Source organism: Barbus barbus (assembly GCF_936440315.1).
Source record: "Barbus barbus genome assembly, chromosome: 17".
NCBI lineage: Eukaryota > Metazoa > Chordata > Actinopteri > Cypriniformes > Cyprinidae > Barbus > Barbus barbus.
This window is the reverse complement of record NC_136745.1, coordinates 29,902,075-29,926,595: the sequence shown is the minus strand read 5'-3', so window position 1 is coordinate 29,926,595 and position 24,521 is coordinate 29,902,075. Positions and strand designations below refer to the sequence as shown.

Genomic DNA, 24,521 nt, shown 5'->3' with positions numbered 1-24,521 from the left:
TGGGTTAATACACTTCATTAAAGGTCGCCTGGTGTTTGGAAGTCACGAGAGGAAAGTTCCTGAACTAGGTGTTGATGGCATTAGACAATTTTCTCATTCATGTAATAACAAAAATCTAACATTTTTCAACCCAATCATAAAATCTCTCCTAGAGGAAAATGTTTTTGTAATGCACAGATTGCTGATATTCACTGGAAAAAGGTATGGTTAAATCCATATACATTTTGTATAAGGTTAAAGAGGTACAGTTTAACAGCTTTCTTATCAGAATCCATGGGCATTGAAAACAAATGCAGTTTTTGTGATGCACAAGAGGAAGATTTGGACCGCTTGTCTTACAGCTGTGACTTATCTTTGAAATTTGGGTCTGATGATAGTTTTCTTCTATTTGCTCCAAAAGATGGTAATTATAATATCCTTAAAAGATGTTAAATGCTCTTACACAAAAGCAAAATGTATAAATAATTTACATTTTGCACGGTAAATATTAAAAATGGCAAACCGTAGACCCAATTGTGAATTATTCTTAATTGTTACAGTTAATGGAGAAATTGAGTAACGTCCCTGCTATGTGTTTCACATTTTATGTATTTTTTGAATATGTCTTCAGGGAAAAGAAAGAAACTGAATGTTTATGGTCATGTTATAATGTGAGCATCCTTTATGTCTGTTTGTTGAAATTTGATGTTAACTTTGTTTGAATTAATAAATTCTAACAACTCATGTTGTATCAATGAAACATTCAAATAAAGTCATTTGCATCAACACATCTTGTAACATTAAAAATATACATTGCTGATTATTGCCTTTAATTCACTTAAGTTGGTGTTTGTGGTCACAGTTTCATTCGTGCATCCTTTATATCAGATACATCTGACCAATATTGACTATAACCTACATCTTAAGTGTTTCGCAGCTGCAGGACACATTACAGACACTGATGCACAAACAAACACGGATATGTTCCACATGACCCTCTCTGACCCTCCATAGACAGCAAGGGAACTAACGCAAGGCACAGAAATGTAGTAAGGACTTCATTAAAATAGTCCACGTGACTATTTGTTCAACCCTAATTTTATGAAGCTATGAGAATTTTTGTGCACACAGAAAACTAAAATATCTACTTTATTGAACAATTCTTGTCCCTCGCGTCACCATTACGGAGAGCATCATGAAGCATGCAACTTGGTACTCTCTAATGGTGATGGACTGTCCCAGAAAATAACAAATCATTGAATAAAGTACTTCTTTTTGTTTTCTTTGCTCCCCAAAAGTATTCTCGTAACTTCATAAAATGCAGGTTAAACTACTGATGCATTTACTACGCTTCCTTGACCGTGGTAGTTCCCTTGCTGTCTATGGAGGGTTTCATCAAAAATATCTTAATCTGTGGTCTCAAGAAGAACAAAGGTCTTACGGGTTTGGAACGACATGAGGGTGAGTAATTAATGAGCATTTTCATTTGAGTTAACTATCCCTTTAGCGCTTAAAGCATTAAAACCACACTCAATAACAGTTAAACCTAATAACAGCTGTCTATGGGTGAAACGCTTAATGCTAAATAATTTAATTAACGCTGCCACAAATGCCAATCAGTCCAGCTTGTATCGTCAGCACTTCCTCACCACTTGTTCTTACCTGTATGCGTTTTCATCTATAAAAGACACTAAAGCATCTTCAGTAAAGACATCACATGACCAATCACACAAACACAGGGACACCGAATCATTCACTGAACTTTTATAGCAAAACAGTGATGAACATTGATACCTTAAAGTACAAAACATGTTAGCGAAATAACCAAAACATTTACTGAAGTGCAGTCAAAAAAAAAAAAAAAAAGCAAATAAAAAGGGCAAAACTCCCTACAAGTAGATCTATCTACACTTCCCTGAATTATGTCTGTCTGCTGAAAATAAAATTTAAAAAAAATCATGACGCTCTCAAAGGAAAGAAAAATGTTCCCCGTCTATTTCCAGGTTCTCAGTCTGAATGGAAAAACAGGTATAAAATGTGCTTAGAGGCACAGAAGTAGGTCTTGGTCCGAGTAAGCATCAGTTATTCTCTGTGAAACCTGAGATGTGGAAATGTCTCTGTGCTGTCAGTAATCATCAGTCAGATCCCGACTCCTCTGAGCTGGCCGGTGTGGATGCTTCCTCCTCATCATCATCAGAAGCCTGTGACGGATAAAGCAGGTTAAATGATGCACATCTACATAACTCCAGTAAAGCCGAGGGGAAAGGAATCAGTCGCACACCTTGCGTTTGCTGCCTCTGTCGTGATCGGATTCAGACGAGCTCTCCTCGCTGGAGATGAACTCTTTACTCTTAAAGCTCTCGTTTCCACCTTCCTTCTTCTCCTTTTCTACTACACTCTTCTTCTTAGGTTCCACCTTCCCTCCTTTCTTCTTCTTTTCTCTAAAAGCACAAGCAATGACTGTGTCAACAGAAAGCAGGGCTGCATGTAACATCGTAATGTACACCATCATTCAAAAAAAATGGATCAAAAGTGACAATTATGTTACAAAAGACTTCTATTTCAAATAAATGCTGTTCTTTTAACTTTCTATTCATCTGTGAATCTGGAATAAAATGCATCACGGTTTCCACAAAAATATTGTGCAGCTGTTTTCAACATTGATGATAATCAGAAATGTTTGTTGAGCAGTAAATCAGTATATTATTATGATTTCTGAAGATCATGTGACACTGAAGACTGCAGTAATGATGCTGAAAATACAGCTTTGAGCACAGAAATAAATTACATTTCAACAGATATTCACATAAAAAACAGCTGTTTTAAATTCTAATAATATTTCACAATTTGAACTGTATTTTTGATCAAATAAATGCAGACTTGGTGAGCAGAAGAGACAACTTCTGCAGAAGAAATAACCCAAACTTTTGAACATTTTTGTATGATTAATCTGGGGATTATTTCTTTGATGTAATCTGATATCCCGAAGTTAATGTAGAAAGGATACACTGTATACAAAAATGCTATTTTTTGTTTGATAGATGTTTGCTCACTTAGTAACAGGCGCCGATCCTCCTCCACTCGCTCTGTACTCATTCATGGCTCTCTCATATTGTTTCTTGGCCTCTTCAGCTTTTCTGTCCCACTCCTGCAACACACACAAGAGACATTGAGCTGATAAACAGGTCAGTTTACTCTATAACTGCACAGCATCAGGACTTTATGCTTCAATCATCTGTCTGCAACACAATAAATGTCCTGCATTTACAGGAAAGCAAGAATTTCTGACAGTTTTCTTCAATGAATTCAGTTCAGTCTGCTTGACATACGGACCCCGGTTCAGCTGTGGATGTGCTTTATATTTGTAAAAAAATTACAAATGCATTTTATGGCCACTAGGGATATGCCAGTATCAAATTTTCATGTTGCGATTAATTGCTAATGCTTTCATCACTGTATACGGTATTATCACAATATTAAAATTTAGTTGCAAAAAAGTTGTCATAATACAGTAAAACAGGTTTAATTTTAACTTTTTTCTTATAACAAAAATAACAACATTTAGATACAATAAAGCAATACACAAAATTCATTGCACAAGCAATGTACTTTTCTATATATCAGCACGTGCGCGAGACCGCAAGCACAAATGTGTTATTAGTTTCATGCTACAGTGCAGAGCAACGGTGTTTCATTACGGGAATGAATCCGATTTTGATCGAATGGAGTGAGCCAGTGATTCCATTCAGATGGGCTCACTTGTTTTGTTTCTCAGCAGTTTTGAATGAATTGTTTTATATGAATGAATCAGTAAGTCAAAACAGGGACTTGCTGCCACCTACTGGCGGTTTTATTGTCTTATTTATTTATCCATGAGAGACCCAAATCAGCCAAGGTGCCAGCACAAAAACACATTCAGCAAAATAATGTTTAAATATCAATATGGACCAAAATTCCTCTATTTCAGACCCCAGGAGGGGAAAAAAAAAACTTATAAATAATAGTTAATTGAATAAGGCTAATTTTTCATTAAATAGAAACCTTTTTAAAAACTAATTTTGTAATTCATTTAAAATTAGCCACAGGACCCCACCCCGGGCCATATATATATATATATATATATATAGACACAGGAAGTGGTTTAGGACTGTGAAGCTTTGGAGGTGTTCACTAAAGCGTTTGACTCCAATGTTTTCATTCTGAATCTGATTCTGAATGAAGTGTTGCTTTTTTTGAAAAATTCCCACATTCATGTGTTAATAAATTAAAATCTAGAGTGGAACAGATTTTTTGTTTAACAGGTTAAGTGCAGAGGCTCTGGTTTTTTTGTTTTTTTACATATTGCATGTTCACATATTCATACAACGAAATATACCATGAAATTTTGTCAAAATGATCAAAAAGGTGGAGGTGGCTTGCAACTTTTTTTTTTTTTTGTTTATAACAAAACTGGCGGGGAAAGAGTTAACGGGTGCTGAGAGGACTTTCTGGTTACTGTTGTGTGATTTTGTCACCTCTTTGCGGTCTTTGGTCAGCTGTTTCCACATTTCTCCAGCCTTCTTGGAGATTTCAGTGACTGATATCCCAGGATTCTCACTCTTGATTCGCTCTCGGTTGCCGTTCAGCCAGAGCATGTAAGCGCTCATCGGCCTCTTCGGAGCCGCGGGGTCCTTCACCTTCTTCTGTTGGCCAGAGAGAGAGAGAGAGAGAGAGGAGAGGGTTAATACAGTGTGCTAATGCAGGTCATGTGTGTTTCAGTTTCTGAACTGTCAACTAATTAACCCTTTCATGCATGGTGTCCACTACAGTGGACAGATATGTAACTCCCTCAAAATAAAATATATTGACAAAAAAAGTTATTAGCATGATTTTTCACTTGTTTAAAAAAAAATATTTGGAACCTAGTAAAAAAAAAATTACTTTGTGATTTAATAATTCATGCATGAAAGGGTTAAGGTACTTCACAGTGTTGTTTGTGTCATCTTATCAGACAATAGCAAACTAGCATGCTGTCAAAAGCACTAGTGTGCATCTCTCTGATGCCTTTCATTTATGAAATATTGATATGCATGATATGTATTTGACCTCTTTCCGTGGCTTCCTCTCTTTCTTCTCCTTCACCACTTTCTTGGGCTTCTTTTCAGGTTTTTTCTTCTTGCCTTCTTCCTCGCTGTCTCCATCTGCCTCACTGTCGCTCACTGAAGCATTACTGTCATACCTGCACAGACAGCATTATATTACCAGACTGAAAGACTGACAAACCGTCTAAGCATCAAGGGAAAAGAAAGGTTAAAATCACTTACTCTTCTGGGACATCGTCATCCTCTTCTCCAGGGTTGAAAGACTCATCTACAGGAAGATAAACCTTATTAACTACAGTAGCTACTCGGACAGGACATCATTCGGTAACACAAACGTAGTGATCATCATGATATTACAAAGATGCACTGAAGACGGACACGAAGAGGAGCGAATACAGATAAAATACTGTACCAGAGAACAAATTCATTGTTTGAGATGCTCTAAATGGAAGAAAACCATAAATATTGAATTGGGATGGGGGTTATTATGAATGTATGAGGAGAACTGTCTTCAGAAAAGGCATTTTCTTTTCCTCTTACCTCTGTAAAATACATACAGTATTAAATGAGTGTTTATAAGCGCGGAGCTGTGTACAGCAGTGGAAACGCTATATTGCTATTATGTTATTGCTGTTCTATTAGCGCCACCTGCTGTCAAAAAGTGAATTTGTCTTTTCCTCAGAATCAGAAAGAGCTTTGTCAAGTGTGTTTATACACACACACACACACACACACACACACACACACGGAATTCGTCGTGGTGTCAGGACCTTCAGTACAGAAAGTACAGACTTAGTGCAAACATACATATAATTAAGGTAATAAAACACTAATAATAAAGAGTAATAATCAAATATTTATTGAGCTTGTCTGATGTTTTAGTTTTGTGCAGTTGCTTCATGTTGCAGATATTTTTGTTTGTTTGCTTAAGGTTAATTTGACCAGTAACAGAGCAAAATAAACAATTAAAGGTGCAATAGGTGATTGTCTTCAGAAACATTTTTTGTTATTCTGGTTGAAAGTCTCTTCACATCCTGATAGCAATCATTAAGCTAAGTGGTCTAAATGTATTTATCTGTATTTATATATTATATGGAAGGTGTTGGACCAAGAAATGTTCGTCCAATCAAAACGCTCAGTCCGCGTTCACGCACAGCTAGAATAGCAGGCAAACATCAACAATCTTCCTTCCTGGTATTTTAGTACTTTTACTAACTGTACTATGAAGTTTTCTCACAGGTGAATGACACATGATGTAGCCCAGCGCAGGGCTCCAGACAAAAAAAATCGAGTAAGGAGCCATTGGCTCCTATAAAAGAAAAACTTAGGCGCCAAATTATTTTTTTAGGTGCCACAGAATAAAAGTGGTTTATTTTATTATTATCATTTTATTTTTCCCCCCTATTTTAACATTTCAATCATTTTGTCATGTGTTTATGTCTTATCTTTTCTAGGCTTTATCAGCATTTTAATCCATCTTGTAGATGATCAGGTCGACCGGGGGACTAAGGTTCACTTAAAGTGTGAATTAAATGTCTTTTACAACTTGAAATATACAGTCACAAAGAATTGTTGGTTACACAGAATCTGTACCAATATCATGGACCATAAGCATCACTTGGCAACTGAGTGCAGTGCATCCTATAAATGTTGTCACGTCTTTCACACATTCAGTCTGTTTTTCTTCATTAGTAAAATGCAATTTTATAGGAGGAGTTGAATCATGTACAACAGAATAAGTAAAAATATTAATATGCAACAGCACATTAATATAGCAAAACGCTCCTCTTTATAGTTATTTTTCTAGCTGACTGATGAGTTTATGGACACTGAGTGGTTATTCTGAGGTAAATGTATTACAATGCAATGTTTACAAGCTTTATACATTTCCTCAGTTTGAAACACTGAAACACAGCTTTTACATAAAACATTTCAGTAAGTTGTACTATAGGCTTTCTTATTGCCTACCATTTGATCATGTTAATTTCATACTATAGTAGTAAATCGAAATATATAATGGGTTCACTTGCTGCTTTAACTGAGGTGCTAAAGAGATCGCGCCTGAGCATTAAGTGCGATACTCTCCGCTCGCGCGATCTGGACGCATACACGGACCGTGTGGACGCGGGGTACTGGTGTTTATATTACCGACAGTGTGCGCTTGTGGTCCGCATTAAAGAGCACCCAAACCGCATCATTTGAATTTCCTAGCATTTTAAAGCTGATACTTTGTTTATTAAAAAGTAAGACAGCACAAAGCTTTTTGCGATTACTGGATGGCAAGTGCGCTTCAAATAACAGGAAGTCCATGCATTAACAGAACACAGCATATAGACTAAGATCTCGATAAGAAGAAGCCATATTAGTAATGATTATAAATGAGAATTGTTGACGATATTGCCAGTATGCACAGAGCTGACAGCTTTACCTGTTGAAGTTTGTTCAAGTTGTGCACGAAATAGACACGGCTTTTCTGCACTTGCACTTTGGGGCTGTTTACACCTGGTCACTTCATGCATTTTTTTCCTGATCGGATAGCTATCTGATCCTGAAAAGACCAGGTGTAAATGCCGTCCGAAACGCATTCGAGACGGATATAAATCCAATCGCTCGAACCACTTCAGGAGGTGGTCTGGGCGAAACCGGACAAGTGTAAATGCATCTGGTTGTTGAAACCACATATGGTAATTTTACTCCTGCCATAATATTAAAGTAATAGACGTGTGAGAGCGTTTTATAGGCTATATGGCATGTTATAGTCAGATATGACAGCGCAATGCAGCAAGCATCACCGCGGATGAGTAGCGGAGTATTTCTTCAGCAAGCGACGCGCAAACTGAATGAACCTGAAAGTAAGCCGCAGACGCTCAACACACAATCTTCTTCATTAAAAGTAGCGAGACTAGCCTATCTTTCCAGTGCTGATGCCGCGCGCTCTCTTGATATTGAAATTAGCTGATAATTAATAAAATTATCCATTGCTTTCATTGACGTGAACTCCGTTATATTTGCATATGAAGCGGGAATTGAAGAACGGATTTATATCGGTTTTGCGAAGACACATTTATGTGGCCAAGTGTAAATGGGGAAACGTTTTAACAAATCATATAGATATCCGATCAGAGAAAATGCATGAAGTGAGCAGGTGTAAACAGGCCCTTTCAGGTCTCTCTCACTGCGTTCAGCAGACTGTGTGCGGCAGAGACGAGGACTGTTTGAAACTCTTTTCAGTAAAACTTTGATGCGCATCGTCTTATGTAAGTTTAATACGTGAACATAACAAAAGATGTGAGCGCAAAACAATCGGGAAAAAAGTCCTTTCATGCAAATTATATATAGTCGCCAGTGGCGACCTCAGCAAAAACTTCACTCGCAAATTAATATTTTTGGTCGCAAATGCGGCCATTTTAGTCGCAGTTTGGAGCCCTGCCAGCGGTTCCCAATTCCAGTCCTTTTGCATGTCTCTCTTAGTTAACACCCGATTCACATAACCAGCTCGTTAGAAGAGAGCTACTGTGCATGAACTGTGTTCCGATTGACATGATCCCTACACAGTGCTCATTGCTCCCTACTCCCTGAACAGGGAAAATCCATTGAAGTTTATTTCACTTCGGAACATTCATTCACGGATTTACGCTGCGCAGCGTCTTCACACACAGATGAAAATTACTACAGAAGTGTGACATAATATACCTCTGTAAATAAATACAATTTAAATTCATGTCTCGCACACTTTAATGCCCTTTGTATGGTACACTCGCTTTGAACTAGAATCATGGCAGAATATCTTGCGCTGTCCACTTCGCAGGGCACTTATGACTTATGGTCGAACAGAACAACCGTCAGACGTGATGAGATATGAGATGTGCAGGGAGGGTGCGAGGACTGTAATTGGAAACCGTTGATGTAGCCTATTGTAGTAATTTAATGTTGTCTCTGGTATTCTGCTGAGAGTATGTGCGTTCAGGGGGCGTGGCTTTGGACGGCGATTGCTGGGAGGGTGGGACATTCGCTTTCAGTGCTATCAGGCTAAAGTTGGCATTTTCCGAGATCTCCTATTGCACCTTTAATAAATTAAAATAAATAATAAATAATAGTACCGCTATCGCCCTCTGAATCGTCGCTGCCGTCTCCCTCATCTCTGATCTTGCCCTCTTCTTTCATTCTCTCCAGGTAAGCGTCATGCTTGTCTTCATCAGAGTCGCTGTAGCCGTCTGCTCCTTTCATGCCCTAGCACAAACAAACCATACCATAAATAATGTCAGTGTAACACATGACTGTGTACGCGGCTGCTGTCCGCAGGAGGTTCAGTGAAAGTGTGTCTTCATCAGTATAAACACACAGAGTCTGGATCAGAGAATCAGAGGTTCAAACACTCTTCCTGCTTATTCCCATCAGCACAGATCCGTCAACAGAATGGATTGTTTATTTAGTTAAACCGGTTTCAGATTGCACATCCAGCCGTGAGTGAACACGACTTGAGAGAAAAACTCATAACAATCGATTCAATTTTAACTCGCACAACATTTGGGACAAAACCTGATCACTAGCAGTCAGAATGAGTGAGAGAAAGGATGCAAGGGAGAGAAAAGAAAATTAAGAAATGCTAAATGGATATAGCACATTAAGGCCTGACATAAAGTGACTTTAAATACATGTTATCATCTAACATTGTGAATAATGAGATAACTGAATCCTGCACTCATTCAGAAGCAGAAGAAATCTGAGTTTGTTCTAATGGGGTACATGCAATACTGTTCAAAAGTTTGGGTCAGTCCGATTTATTTTAATGTTTTTGATAGAGGTTTCTTCTGCTCATCAAGGCTGCATTTATTTGTTTATAAATATAGTAAAAACAGTAATATTGTGAATTATTATTAGAATTTAAAATAACAGTTTTCTATGTGAATGTGTTAAACTGTAATTTATTTCTGTGATGCAGCACTGAATTTTCAGCATCATTTCTCAAGACTTCAGTGTCACATGATCCTTCAGAAATCATCCTAATATGCTGCTCAAGAAACATTTCTGATTATTATAATATTATTATAGTATATTATAACGTTGAAAACAGTTGTGCTGCCCAAGATTTTTCAGGATTCGCAGATGAATAGAAAGTTTGAACAGCATTTATTAATGTCTTTACTGCCACGTTTGACCAATCCTTGCTGGGAAAAAAATTTTTTTTTTTTTTTTTTTCAAAAACCCAACTAAACTTCTCAACAGTAGTCTAGCGAGAAAAAATCATTGTGCTGATTTACTGAAAAACTGTAGAAAAGAGATTGAATGTTTTTAGCTAGATTTATAAAAATACTGATTCACTAGAACTGGCTTTAAAAAGACCTTTCATTTAGATATCATTTATAACTATAATTACTTCTATTAAGAAATTTGGATATTGCCCAGCCCTATGGTGCATATTACTTACACCAAAATAAACCTTTTGAAATTACCTCTTTAAATCCTCTGTTCTTGATGTTCAGCTTCTTGGCATTGACAAAATCAAAGAGTTTTCCATATTCTTCCCTGCATAAGACAGAAGAGCGGTGGTCTCCATTATTTCTGTGACTCAGCAGACTGCAGAGATCTGCTCATGAGTAACAGATGAAGGACGCTGCTGTCTGTGATGACCAGGTGTGGTTTACCTCTCGATGTTGCTGAAGGTGTACTGGTTATTCTGCTTGGTCTCGATCTCGAAGTCGAAGGAGCGGGTGGTGGTGGTTCCTCTGGCGAAGTTAACGCAGGAGATCTCCTCGAAGCGCAGGTGAAAAGGTGGCTTGTGCACGTAGATGAAGCCTCGCTCCAGAGGATACAGCAGCCCTGAGCTCGCCTTATACGCACATGTTATACACTGAGACCCTGAGTGACTACACACACAGAGAGAGAGAGATGAAGACTTAAAGACCTCAACTTCTCATCCTAACACACAATAATTTGTGACCCTGGACCACAAAACCAGTCATAAGGTTAAATTTTCTGAAATTGAGATTTATGCATCATCTGGAAGCTGCATAAATAATCTTTCCATTAATGTATGGTTTGTTATGATCAGACAATATTTGTCTGAGATACAACTATTTGAAAATCTGGAATCTGAGGGAGCAAAAAAATCTAAATATTGAGAAAATCTCCTTTAAAGTTGTTCAAATTAAGTTCTTAGCAATGCATATTACTAATCAAAAATGAAGTTTTGATATATTTACAGTAGGAAATTTACAAAATATCTTCATGGAACATGATCTTTACTTAATATCTAATTATTTTTTGGCATAAAATAAAAATGTATAATTTTGATCCATACAATGTATTGTTGTCTATTGCTACAAATATACCGGTGCTACTGATGACTGCTTTTGTGCTGCAGGGTCACATTTATGAAAAGTAGGTGTGGATAACATGAGCAATTTATAACCACAATATTTGGTGTAAAAAAGGTGTGTGATATTTATCATTTAAAATATCATAATTGTTTTAATGATATGTGAGCTGATACGGAGTATGTCACTCACTTTGCAAAAAAATAAAAAATCTTGAGTCCAAAAGCATTCACTGCATGATGAAGCCTTTTAGTTAAACGACCCTATAATTCAAGTTATGAAAGCAAAAAAATATCCCTGTATGTTTTTTTTTGTTTTATTATATTTACAAGATATGATATACTTAATATCAAACAAGCAACAGTGCGGTTTTCCTGAATATTAGCGCGATCGCAAATGTGATATTACATTTTATACAAGTTCAACAAACAAGAAGTTAATATTAAGTGAGTTACATTAAAGACAAAATATTGCCAGTTTTTTCTGTTTTGCCAATAAAAAAGTTCCAATCAAAGCTGGAGCAGAACATTTGCGTCTCAGATCAACACTACGATGTTTCGTTCCTGAATGAATTTGCTTTTGAACGAATCATTTGAGTCAATGATTCAATGATCCATGTATAAAGACTTGCTTAGTTTCTAAATTAATCATCTGCTTTGAACGAATTGTTTGAATGACTTGCTGCCACCTACTGGTGGTTTTAGTCTCATATTCATCGACGACGGGCCTAAAGCAGCCAAAGTACCAGCACAAAAACACACTTAGCAAAATATTGTGCAATTATTGTTATCGAGGAAAAAAACAAAAACATTGGGTCAATATCACACACCCCTAGGAATAAAAACATTAAATATAATTTTCTCTTAATTTTTATAACAAAAAAAAAAAACTATTATATGATCAAACGACCAAATAATTGACCTTTCTGAACAAGTTATTCCTCATTTTGTCTCTAAATGTAAAGTGATTGTTATCCAGCTGTGCTTTGCTCATCCACAATAGAAATAATGCTAGTATATCATCCACCCCTAATGAGAAACATAAAAAGTTGTTTAATATAAGCGCATCTGTTTGTGTGCTTTACCCCTTGAAGTTTCCAGGCACCGTGATCTTCTTGTTGACCAGAGCCTTCATGACCCTGCTGACGATCTCGTAGAGCGGCCCGGACATGTTCTTACTGAGCTTGCCTTCATAACGCTTCACCACCTCGTCCCTAGAGAGGACAGAGACAGAGCCAGTCAGCAAAGCTAACAGCAGTGAACCTCAGACAGACAGAGAAAGCCCAGCGTACTCACTCGCTCATGTTCAGAGCTAGACTGAGCTCTTCATCTTTGGAGAAGAGGAGGATGAGGAAATGATAACGCGTCTGACCCTGTTTAATGGGCGGGTCGAGACTGATCTGGAAAACAAAAGCATTCAGACTTGATCAAGAACCACAAAGCAGTATTTTTATAAATGTGACCCTGGACCATAAAACCAGTCATAAGGGTCAATTTTTTTAAACCGAGGTTCCATAGATGTATGGTTTGTTAGGATCGGACAATATTTGTCTGAGATACAACTATTAGAAAATCTGGAATCTGAGGGAGCAAAAAAATCTAAATATTGAGAAAATCACCTTTAAAGTTGTTCAAATGAAGTTCTTAGCAATGCATATTACTAATCAAAAATGAAGTTGATATATTTACAGTAAGAAATTCACAAAATATATTCATGGAACATAATCTTTACTTAATATCCTAATGATTTTTGGCATAAAAGAAAAATGGACAATTTTAAACTAAACAATGTATTGTTGGCTATTGCTATAAATATACCTGTGCTACTCATGACTGCTTTTGTGCTGCAGGGACACATATCATCTGAAAAGATTTACAGAATAAAACCTGAGATTCTGCATTTAACCAGCAGGTGGCAGCACACCAATGCATTATTCAGCACGGGACACAACAGGCATGTTTACATGCACCCAATTTCATCAATATGAAAAAACCCAAATCTGTTTATAATGCATAAGGGGTGTGTGATAAAAAAAAGTGTCTCGATATTGGGGACTTTTTTTTCTATAACGATAATTAAACTATTTTGCTGAGTGTGTTTTTGTGGCAATTTTGTGTCTAAGATGTAACTCACTCGATATTTAACTTCTTAGCGTCACATTTTAGGTCTAGACAGCACTGATTGACATTTCATTCTGAGTGCGCTCAATCGGACTGATTTTCACGTGTTCAGTCAGACTGAGCCATCAAACCAATCATAAACGATCATTTGAGTGCATGTAAACACAGCCATTAGGTTTAGTTTGTCTTTGTTGGGGCAAATCACACAAAACTCACCACAAAGAACATCTGCCTCTGGTCCTTGTGCGGCAGCAGGAAGAGCCGCAGGACGGTGGTGTAGGGGATCTTATAGTCAAACGTCTTACCGTGCAGGTGCAGGAAGGTGGGGTAGATACGGATATCATATCTGAAAGACAAACACTGATGCAGTCAAACACAAGTCATGTGCATCACTCAGAAAACACAAGAGGGAGCTTAATTACGGTTCATTATTTAGTGAGGCCTAACACCCCTTCATTTTTATGAAAACTACCTTAATTGTATACAAAAGGTTTTATTTGAATGCAATTGTTATATTATCTGAAAATAAGTAGCATTGAATAATTGTTAATTTTAACCTCTAATATGTGTCCCTGCAGCACAGAGCCAGTCATCAGTAACACAGGTATATTTGTAGCAATAGCCAGCAATACATTGTATGGATCAAAATTATACATTTCTCTTTTATGACACAAATCATTAGGATGTTAAGTAAAGATCATGTTCCATGAAGATATTTTGTAACTTTCCTGCCGTAAATATATCAAAACTTAATTTCTGATTAGTAATATGCATTGCTATGAACTTCATTTGGACAACTTTAAAGGCGATATTGTCCAATCCTAACAAACCATACATCAATGGAAAGCTTGTTTATTCAGCTTTCAGATAATGATTAATTTAAAAAAACTGACCCTTATGACTGGTTTTGTGGTCCAGATTCCATATTATGTAGCAAATGAGAGGGTTTCCGTATAGTTTACAGCATTAGTTAAGAGATCGGTATTGAGAAACATCATTCTGAATAATTGAAACAGTTTGCATCCTTATTTTATGTTCAAAAGTGAACAAAGGTCTTTTAGGTTTGTGATGATATGAAGATGAGTAAATGACAAATTTCCTTTTTTTGATAAATTAACAATTAATCAACTGATCTGGCAAAAGATGTGTATTGTTGAATCACGGATGCTTTAAAAGCACAACGCTTACCTTCCTCTCGGTGTAAGGCACTGAAGCTCTTTGAAGACACACACAGCGTCTCCAGTAGCCTGGATGACATCTGCCTTCGAACGAACAATCTGAGCGAACGCCTGCGACAGAGAGAGACATGATCATCATCAGAACCAACACCTGCAGCTCACACACACACACATCTGGTTTACTATGCTTGTGGGGACTCTCCATAGGCATAATGGGTTTTCAACTGTACAAACTACGGCTGCACGATATATCGGAATATCGCAAATGTATATGCATATCGCAACGGCATGGGATATCTGAATCATTTTATTAATAGGCTATTTCAAAGCGCTGCAAAAAGTTAAAGTTTTAGGTCGATGCATATAGCAGAGAATTGCTTGACTCCTTGCCGTCTCGTCTTGCTGTCTGACACAAACCTGAAGTGTATCTCGGACAGCATGTGATCTTAAAGCACACACACAGACACGAGTCTGACCTCGCAAACACAGTTGATTCGTCTTTCGCATCTCCTTATGTTTGAACAGACTTATGAAACAGAAATAATTCTTGAAACAGAATTGTCAAAACTACCCGTCTCGACAATCGCTCTTGTAAACGCAGTCAGTTATGCTTTACTGTAAAGCTGATTTGACACAATCTGCATTGTAAAAAGCACTATATAAATACTTCTGACTTATGTTTTAAATGAAAACAAACAGCTGAGAAAGAAATGGGATGTGTATCATCACTGAATCAGTCGGTCTTAAAGGGACAGCAGCCTATAAACACGTGCTGCTGAAAATGTCACTAATGCTAATCAAACAACAAAACAGCTTTAAATCTAAATTTAATTCATACAGTAAACTATGCAGTGTTAATTTACACATTACATTTCTGTACCAGAACACTACTGCTAGACCTTATTTTATTTGTAAATGTTATTTATCTATGCTTGTATTTTGTGTAGTTATTTTTATTAATTTTTTTACTGAGTGTTCACTTGCCTTTAATCATGTTTCTTAGGCTATAGTTTTTACTATGGTATTGAAGAAATGCTTAAAGTGCACTTTAAGTAATAAACGGAAAACAAAGTTACATTGATATAAAATAAGTGGCATTCATTTTGTTGTGTTTCTTCACACTGATGCTAAAATTACATTTTCAGATTTGTATCATAACTTATGTAACTCTAAAACACTGCTTGTCACTTTCAGAAGTTTCACCACAAAACCAGTCATAAGGGTCAGTTTTTTTTAAATTGAGATTTCTACAACAACTGAAAGCTGAATAAATAATCTTTCCATTGATGTATGGTTTGTTATGATAGGACAATATTTGTCTGAGATACAACTATTTGTAAATCTGGAATCTGAGGGTGCAAAAAAATCTAAATATTGAGAAAATCTCCTTTAAAGTTGTTCAAATGAAGTTCTTAGCAATGCATATTACTAATCAAAAATTAAGTTTTGATATATTTACAGTAGGAAATTTACAAAATATCTTCACCAACATGATCTTTACTTAATATCCTAATGATTTTTGGCATAAAAATAAAAATGTATAATTTTGACCCATACAATGTATTGTTGTCTATTGCTACAAATATACCTGTGTTACTGATGACTGCTTTAGTGCTCCAGGGACACAATTTTTTTTATATTTTTATATTTAAATAAAAATTAATATTTTAATAAATGTGATTTAAATAAATTTTACACACTTAAAGCAATATCGTATCCCACAGCAAGTATCACATTAACAAGGTATCGCGTATCGCATTTTTCTTCAATATCGCACAGCCCTAGTACAAACCGTATTTTCTATCGCCCTACACCTAAACCTATGCATAGGAAACTATGCATTTTTACATTCTCAAAAAAACTCGTTCTGTAAGATTTTATAAGCTGGTTTACCCATGGAGACTAGGGATGTAACGATTAACCGCGAGCCGGTTGAAAATCCATTCATGTGACGATTGAGATGCTAAACAAATGGCGATTCAATTAGGAGTTTATATGAATGTATGTCTGAGGGGAACTTACTGTCGTTAGAAAAGTATAATGCATATTAAAGCTGCTTTGTTTACAGCGGAAACCACGGAAACGCTTAAAGCACCACCTGCTGGCCGAGAGTGAATCTGCGTCTCATTCAGCTCATCTTCGGTTTCATTTCGTGCAGATATTTTTTATGTTTACAGTAGTTTCAGAAAACTGAAGTCAGACCATTCTGTTATTGCTTCAAATTTCGACATTATACAATCTAATTTAGATTCAAAACTGCTCATGTTGCATGAATGCTGCATCTTTGTTTGGATCATGATTAAAATGCAGTGGTTGCCTGTAATTTTAAATGGAAAGAGCACAGACAATGCCTTATTTTGTTTATATGAGTAGATTTCTTTTGTTTGTGTTACTTATTTATTTGATTTGGAGCTTGTTTTAAAATTTCTATTCGTTATTTACATTTACATTATATTTAAATTTTGCTATTTAGCAGATGCTTTTATCCAAAGCGACTTACAAATGAGGACAATAGAAGCAATCAAAACCAACAAATATGCAAGTGCTATATTAGTATATTATTATAGTGTTATATTTCAATTTCACAAAGAAACATGCCGCATTTTGTCCAAGCAATAATAAAAGTACACATTTAATTTAGAATTTGTCTTAAATCTTTTTGTAAAAAAAATAAAATAATCATGAATCAAATCGAATCATGAGTTGAGTGAATCGTTACATCCCTAATGGAGATCTTAATTTAGGTCCCCACAGTGACACAAGTCCCCATGAGTCTGTGTGTATTCAGGTTAAGTCCCCACCGGGACACACACACACACACCTCCACGGGGTCCGAGCCGTCGTCTCCGGTGTTGGGAGGCACATAGAAGCGGACCTCCATGAGGGACACCTCCGCGTCATCATTCTGATGAAACTCCACCGTCACCTCGTTCTTCCCCGTTGCACACTGGGATACGTTGGACAGCGGGATCTCGAAGACGGGACTGTCGCTCACATCAAACGACAGCAGAGACCCTGAGCAGACAGACACAGAGACCATCAGGGCTGTCAAAGTAGCTGAAACACTCAATTCAATTTCAATATTTGAATTTAAAAGGCATAATTTTAAGAAAAAATCTTTTGACTTCTCTCCTGAGGCCACAAGAGGGTGCGTAGAGCAAAATATTACTAATGCACTCAAAGCAATAAAATAACATGACTATCTGTGGGAAAAATTGCATAATGTCTAAAATAATATTTATAAACCATAAATAATTAAGTTGCTTAAACCATTAGAAAAAAACTGCATCATGCATGTATGTATAGTTTAATACAAAGGACCGAAAACCAATCACACAGAGTACTTTTTCATTTAAAAACATGAGATGTCTCATTTTTTAGCCTCAGTAAATCACAATTTACACTCCCATTCAAAAGTTAGTGCCTTATTTAATGGAAATAAAAAAAATGTAAACATTAAACTTACAGTGGAGTTGTGTACAGAAATATATTGGTTGTATTTTTGTTTATCTTTATAAGTCAATACTGTTAATATCTGTCTGCATTGTATATCATTTTTTTACACGCTAATTTTTCCCCATTTTAGACTGAAATGATCTTTGCTAATTTTTTAGGGAGTGAATCTAAAAAAACCCTATGTAACCTTTAACAAATTTCAAATTTAATATCTACTTTATCATACTGTACATTATAAAACTGACTTGTAGAATTTAAAATGACTAATTTTAGTATTTACTTCTTCATTTTTTATTTATTGTAACAAAGCAGCACAGAATTTCCATATCGGTCATTTATCGGCTATCAGCCGTAATTTTTTTTGGACATAACATTAATCTCATGCATTCCCTGTAGTGTGTGTAGATGTGTGTGTGTGTGTGTGTACCTGTGAATTTAGCAGTGCCCCAGTTCCAGCCCTTCACACACATGTCCTTCTCTGCCAACTCAAACTTGTAGTTGGTTTTAAAAAACGCTGAGATTTTATCAAAATCCTGCGGCAGGGAGGAAAGAAGAGATAAACAGAATTAATGCCTCACTTCCCCTGACTCTCGCTCTCATCCAGTCGTGGGTTCATTAATAAAGCGAGTTGGCAGCAGCGCTCGGCCTTCTGGGACGGCAGAGGTGTGTGTAATCCGGCCGGAGGCTGATGCGGAGCACGCTCAATCAGCCTGTTTATTTATCCAGCGCTGCGCAATCGCTTCCACATGTCACTCCACCAGGTGTGTGCGCGTCCATCTGTGCGCTAATGAGCTTGGCATTGTTTAGCGAGTCCCTCACGATCACATTAACATTACACAAACCAGCAACTCTCACACGGTTCTCCCTCAAAACATGGCTTTCTCTCCCTAACGTAAAGACCAAACAATGACGACGCTGTTAAAGTTGAACAATGCATGTAAATACACAGCTCTGTGCAACTCTGCCTGCGTTACATGTTACAGATGCTTCAGGAGTTACTGTACCAAACACAATGACTTCATACAAACACACATACACAGCAAATCCATTATTGAGGCCAGTGATTAAGCCCTGGAGAAAAGCATTCCTGAAACATCTTGAATTACACACACACACTGCACTTCCTTTGGCACAGAGAGAAAAAACAAACATTTAAGCAGAAGCAGAAAGGAAGTATTACATTTTAGGGCTGGGCGATGAACGGTATCATATTGAGATCGCAATAAAAAATTATGTCAATAATGATTTGGACATTTTTCCTCAATATGATTAATCTAACAGAAATAATGTTATATAGCAGTCAGTGCATGTCGCTAAGATGTCAGATTGTTCTGTACGAATGAATGGCGTGATTTCATCTGATACAACCTAAAACTCACCTGACGCTTGCTGTGTTTTCAGCGTCTGCATCTCAATATATGAGACATGAATTCATCTAAGAGCTGCTCTGAGTCACTTAATACTGTTAATACTGAGTCAACTTTATACTGTTTCATTTGAGAGAAACTACCATCAAATACACACTGAAACTACAACTGAAAGACCTTCACTACAACCCGTCAAAATTGAAGTCCGCTTTAAATTGAAGAAATTATGACACATATATTTCTATTGCGTGACAAAATAAAATTCTCAAAGTAATAGTATTACGTTTAAAGAACATCACACAAAGGTATTTTTCATTCATTTATACAGTTGTGCAGCATCTTGCTTGACCATAAAAATGCATTGACTTGTAAATTATTTTCATCTGTCTCATCTGATTACATTTTAAAAGCATGACCAAAGTGATCAGTTTTATTAAATCATTTCATTAGACACCATTTTTATGACAAATTTGTATTGCATCATAAAACACAGAATCAAGGAAATAATAAAATGGAAAACATTTTCACGCTGCCCTAAATGAAAAGGTATCTGAAATATGAACAAAGTTATGTTTATATTAGTGCTGTCAAATGATTAACCGCATCCAAAATAACAGTTTGTTTACATTATATATGTGTGTGTTCAGTGTATATTTATTATGTATATATAAATACTCACACATACAGTATATATTTTTTACATTTACACATTTATTTATTCATATTCTTATATTTTATATTATACATATATTTAATAGTGCTGTCAAACGATTCATCTCGATTAATCGCATCCAAAATAAAAGTTTGTTTACATTATATATGTATGTGTATTGTGTATATTTATTATTAGAGATGCACCAATTGACTGGCCAGTTATTGGAATCAGACGATTTTTTGCATGACCGGCCCGGAGATCAGTTTCACGGCTTGCCAATTCTGAGCCGATCCTTTTATTGCATTTTTATATAACATTTAATAAGGCTAGGTTGGGGGAAAAAAATGACCATTTACAAACATAGCGGGAAATGATATCTGTTTGGTTACATAAAGCAACTCATTTTACGTTAGTCATTTCTTCCAGAGCACTTTATTTTGAGAGTTGTTTAAGTGAGAGCAAATCTGTAACTTAGTCCAGATTGGGGAATTGTAATGTTTAACTAGAATGTACATTTCCTGAAGAAAATGTGAGTGGGTGCTTGGCGTGGCAAAACTCGCCACTCGGTTGCTAGGGTGGTGCCTAGGGTACCCAGGATGGTTGCTAGGGCCGTTGCCAGGGTACCCAGGGTGGTTGCTAAGGTGTTGCTATGTGGTTGCTAGGGTAATTAGGATGGTTGCTAGGGTACCTAGGTTGGTTGCTAGGGAGGTTGCTAGGGTACCCAGGATGGCTACTAAGGTGTTGCTAGGTGGTTGCTAGGGTGTTGCTATGCGGTTGCTAGGGTACCCAGGATGGTTGCTAGGGCCGTTGCTATGGTACCCAGGATGGTTGCTAGGGTACCTAGGATGGTTGCTAGGGTGGTTGCTAAGGTGTTGCTATGTGGTTGCTAGGGTACTAGGGGTGGTTGCTAGGGTGTTGCTAAGCGGTTGCTAGGGTATCCAGGATGGTTGCTAGGGCCGTTGCTAGGGTACCCAGGGTGGTTGCCAAGGTGTTGCTATGTGGTTGCTAGGGTACTTTGGGTGGTTGCTAGGGTGTTGCTATGCGGTTGCTAGGGTACCCAGGATGGTTGCTAGGGTACCCAGGGTGGTTGCTAAGGTGTTGCTATGTGGTTGCTAGGGTACTTGGGGTGGTTGCTAGGGTGTTGCTATGCGGTTGCTAGGGTACCCAGGATGGTTGCTAGGGCCGTTGCTATGGTACCCAGGGTGGTGCTATGAATGATATAAACCAACTCCCATGCCTCTGTGACATTCAGAATGGAAGATATCCCTCTTTGGATTTTGGTTGCTAGGGTACTCTGTTTGGTTGCTATGGAGTTGCATGATGAAACTGCAAAGGCTTCTTGTCACTATGAATGATATAAACCATCTCCCATGCCTCTGTGACATTCAGAATGGAAGATATCCCTCTTTGGATTTTGGTTGCTAGGGTACTCTATTTGGTTGCTATGGAGTTGCTTGACGAAACTGTAAAGGCTTCTTGTCACTATGAATGATATAAACCAACTCCCGTGCCTCTGTGACATTCACAACGGAAGATATCCCTAATTGTATTTTGGTTGCTAGGGTACTCTGTTTGGTTGCTATGGAGTTTTATGATGAAACTGCAAAGGCTTCTTGTCACTATGAATGATATAAACCAACTCCCATGCCTCTGTGACATTCAGAATGGAAGATATCCCTCTTTGGATTTTGGTTGCTAGGGTACTCTGTTTGGTTGCTATGGAGTTGCATGATGAAACTGCAAAGGCTTCTTGTCACTATGAATGATATAAACCAACCCCCATGCCTCTATGACATTCAGAATGGAAGATATCCCTCTTTGGATTTTGGTTGTTAAGGTGGTCTATTTGGTTGCTATGGAGTTGCTTGGAGCTGCCAATGATGAAACTGCAAAGGCTTCTTGTCACTATGAATGATATAAACCAACTCCCATGCCTCTGCGACATTCAGAATGGAAGATATCCCTCTTTGGATTTTGGTTGTTAAGGTGCTCGAAAATGGTTGCTAGGGAGGGGCTAGGAAGTGTTGAGGTGATTCATGATTGGCTGTTTGCTGCCCTGAGTCAAATGAGACCACCCTCATGTTTCTATGACAATTCAGTCCGGAGATATCCCTTTGATCTCTTTCAATGAATGTCTATGGAACTTGTTGCTAAGGTGCTCTAAATGGTTGCTAGGGCGTGGCTTGATAGCTTCACAATGATCCTGAGAGATTGATTGGTCGTCTGAGTAAAATGAGCCCGCCCCCTTGTCTCTATGACACTGTGATCCAGAGCTATGTTCAATACAAAATCCCTATGCAATTTACCATAGTAGGTTAAACGCATGCATTTCATGGGCCGTCCTGCTCCATAGTAAGTCAATGGGGCAACTTTGGGGGCCTCTTCTGCCCCAGGGGTAAAACTTTTACCCCATTGTGAGGTATGTTCTTACAGAGCCTCCCAGCCTCTTCAAATGTGGCAAATCACAAGTTTCTGCGAAATCCTCGCTCTGAGCTATGATTCGTCAAAGTTTGTCGCAATGTTAAGTCAATACGATTTTTGGGCCGCTTTTTTGCCCCTGGGGCAAATACCGTACCCCCGATCGCTTATAAAAGTCATAGCACACCATTCCCGAATAATCCGCACGATTTGACGCCTCATTCATGGGTGTGTGACAAAAGCTGCGGGAGGAGTAGCGCGCCGAAATAACGGCGGAATAAAGAAGAAGAAAATTAGAATAATAATAATAAGTATGCCGAATAACAATAGTGAGTGCTTCAAAAAAGCACCCACTAATAACTTCTTTTATTATGTAAACACATTTTTGCTTTGAAATTTGCGTCGATTTTTGTATATGCTGTCAATTATAGTTCTTAGAAAGAAAATCGGAATCAGCAAAAATCAGTATCGGCAGGCCACACTTCCAAAAAAATCAGAAATCGGCCAAGAAAATTGCAATCGGTGCATCTCTATTTATTATGTATATATAAATACACACATAGAATATATTTAGAACATTTACATGTTTACACATTCATATTTGTATATTATGTATACATATATTTAATATATAAACAACATTTTTCTTAAATATATACATGCATATGTTTGTATTTATATATCCATAATAAATATACACAGAATGCACATATTATATCGATTAATTGTTTGACAGCACTGATTTATATGTATTCTCAAGGTCTGACAAACATGTGGAAAGTATTTCCTTCCCCGTTAATGCTATATAACACATCAAATATCAATATCATAGGCAATAAATAAATATCATGATTGTATTTTTGGCCACATCGCCCAGGCCTAATTACATTTATCTATATGCAGCCCTGATTGGTCAGTTCTCAGTCGACCATCGCACTCACTGTGTCTTTGAAGCCGTCGTATCTGTAGACGTGTCCGCTGCTGGTGGCCAGTTTGATGCCATGACCCAGACAGACACGACGCCACTGGGCCGCAGAGAGATCAGGGGCCGGGATACTGTCCACCTTCCCTGTTTTATGGCTTTTAAAGACCACAGACTGCTTGCTGAACCTCAGCCGGCCATCATTCTGACAACGAACACAAACAGCAATGAGAGGAGAGCATTCAGAGATCTTTTCCTACGCTACTGCGTCTTCATTTTCTGGACAGTGATATATCCTCATGTATATTACATGTTCTTAAAGCTTTGCATCTAAACACAATCCCAGCAGGTTTAAGAGTAAGTATCACACATATGTTTGGAATGGCATTATATCACTGGAGTAAACATCTGATCAAATGTATAGCACGCAGCACTGCAGTAGGAAATGTATTAACAAAAAGCGGTTTACTACAGCACAATGCACACTTCTCTATGTCCTGATTTTAACCCTGTAAGGTCTGACATATGAATAATAGTCAGAAATATCTTCTTTTTTTAAATGGAACCGACAAGATATTAAAGAAAGTCTGCATTGTTATGTTTTGCATCATATTTAATACATCAGGCTTTTATGGCTCATAAAATATGAATATGGGGCTCAAACTGGAGGAGGAAAACTGAGCAAAAACATGCAGATGCTGATATTTATATGGCCAAAAATAAAATAAAATTTGACTTAATGTAAATCAATGAAATTTTATAACAGGCTACTCACGTTTGTTCGGTCACTATAACAAATTCCTTGTATGTATAAACATACTTGGCCAATAAAGCTCATTCTGATTCTGATAAAATGTATATAAATATCAGTCATCACTCAATATCTCCCATTATGTCTTAGCAAGATGATATTTAAATGATAGATCAAAGCTCTGAAATGTTTACTGTGGGGCAAAACATATAATGCAAATATTAACGCAAATAAACATTCCTCAAATGCCTGATGGATCATCTGAAAATGCCTTTTC

At 37.2% G+C, this 24,521-nt stretch overlaps 1 protein-coding gene across 1 annotated transcript in view; it reads right to left on the bottom strand.

Moving 5' to 3' along the window:
• Window positions 1-1,719: 1,719 nt before the first annotated feature.
• LOC306883441 (FACT complex subunit SSRP1-like) overlaps window positions 1,720-24,521 on the bottom strand; it is a 23,743-nt gene continuing 941 nt past the window's right edge. Inside the window, exons 3-18 of the mRNA XM_079438709.1 lie at window positions 23,513-23,698; window positions 18,559-18,664; window positions 17,497-17,690; window positions 14,686-14,786; window positions 13,714-13,843; window positions 12,673-12,776; window positions 12,462-12,590; window positions 10,706-10,927; window positions 10,514-10,586; window positions 9,161-9,290; window positions 5,283-5,328; window positions 5,065-5,197; window positions 4,494-4,661; window positions 3,033-3,127; window positions 2,261-2,420; window positions 1,720-2,180 (exon numbers count right to left, since the gene is read on the bottom strand). Of these exons, the coding sequence (XP_079294835.1) occupies window positions 2,115-2,180; window positions 2,261-2,420; window positions 3,033-3,127; window positions 4,494-4,661; window positions 5,065-5,197; window positions 5,283-5,328; window positions 9,161-9,290; window positions 10,514-10,586; window positions 10,706-10,927; window positions 12,462-12,590; window positions 12,673-12,776; window positions 13,714-13,843; window positions 14,686-14,786; window positions 17,497-17,690; window positions 18,559-18,664; window positions 23,513-23,698 (2,043 nt within the window). The 3' untranslated portion in view covers window positions 1,720-2,114. The remainder of the gene's footprint in view (window positions 2,181-2,260; window positions 2,421-3,032; window positions 3,128-4,493; window positions 4,662-5,064; window positions 5,198-5,282; window positions 5,329-9,160; window positions 9,291-10,513; window positions 10,587-10,705; window positions 10,928-12,461; window positions 12,591-12,672; window positions 12,777-13,713; window positions 13,844-14,685; window positions 14,787-17,496; window positions 17,691-18,558; window positions 18,665-23,512; window positions 23,699-24,521) is intronic.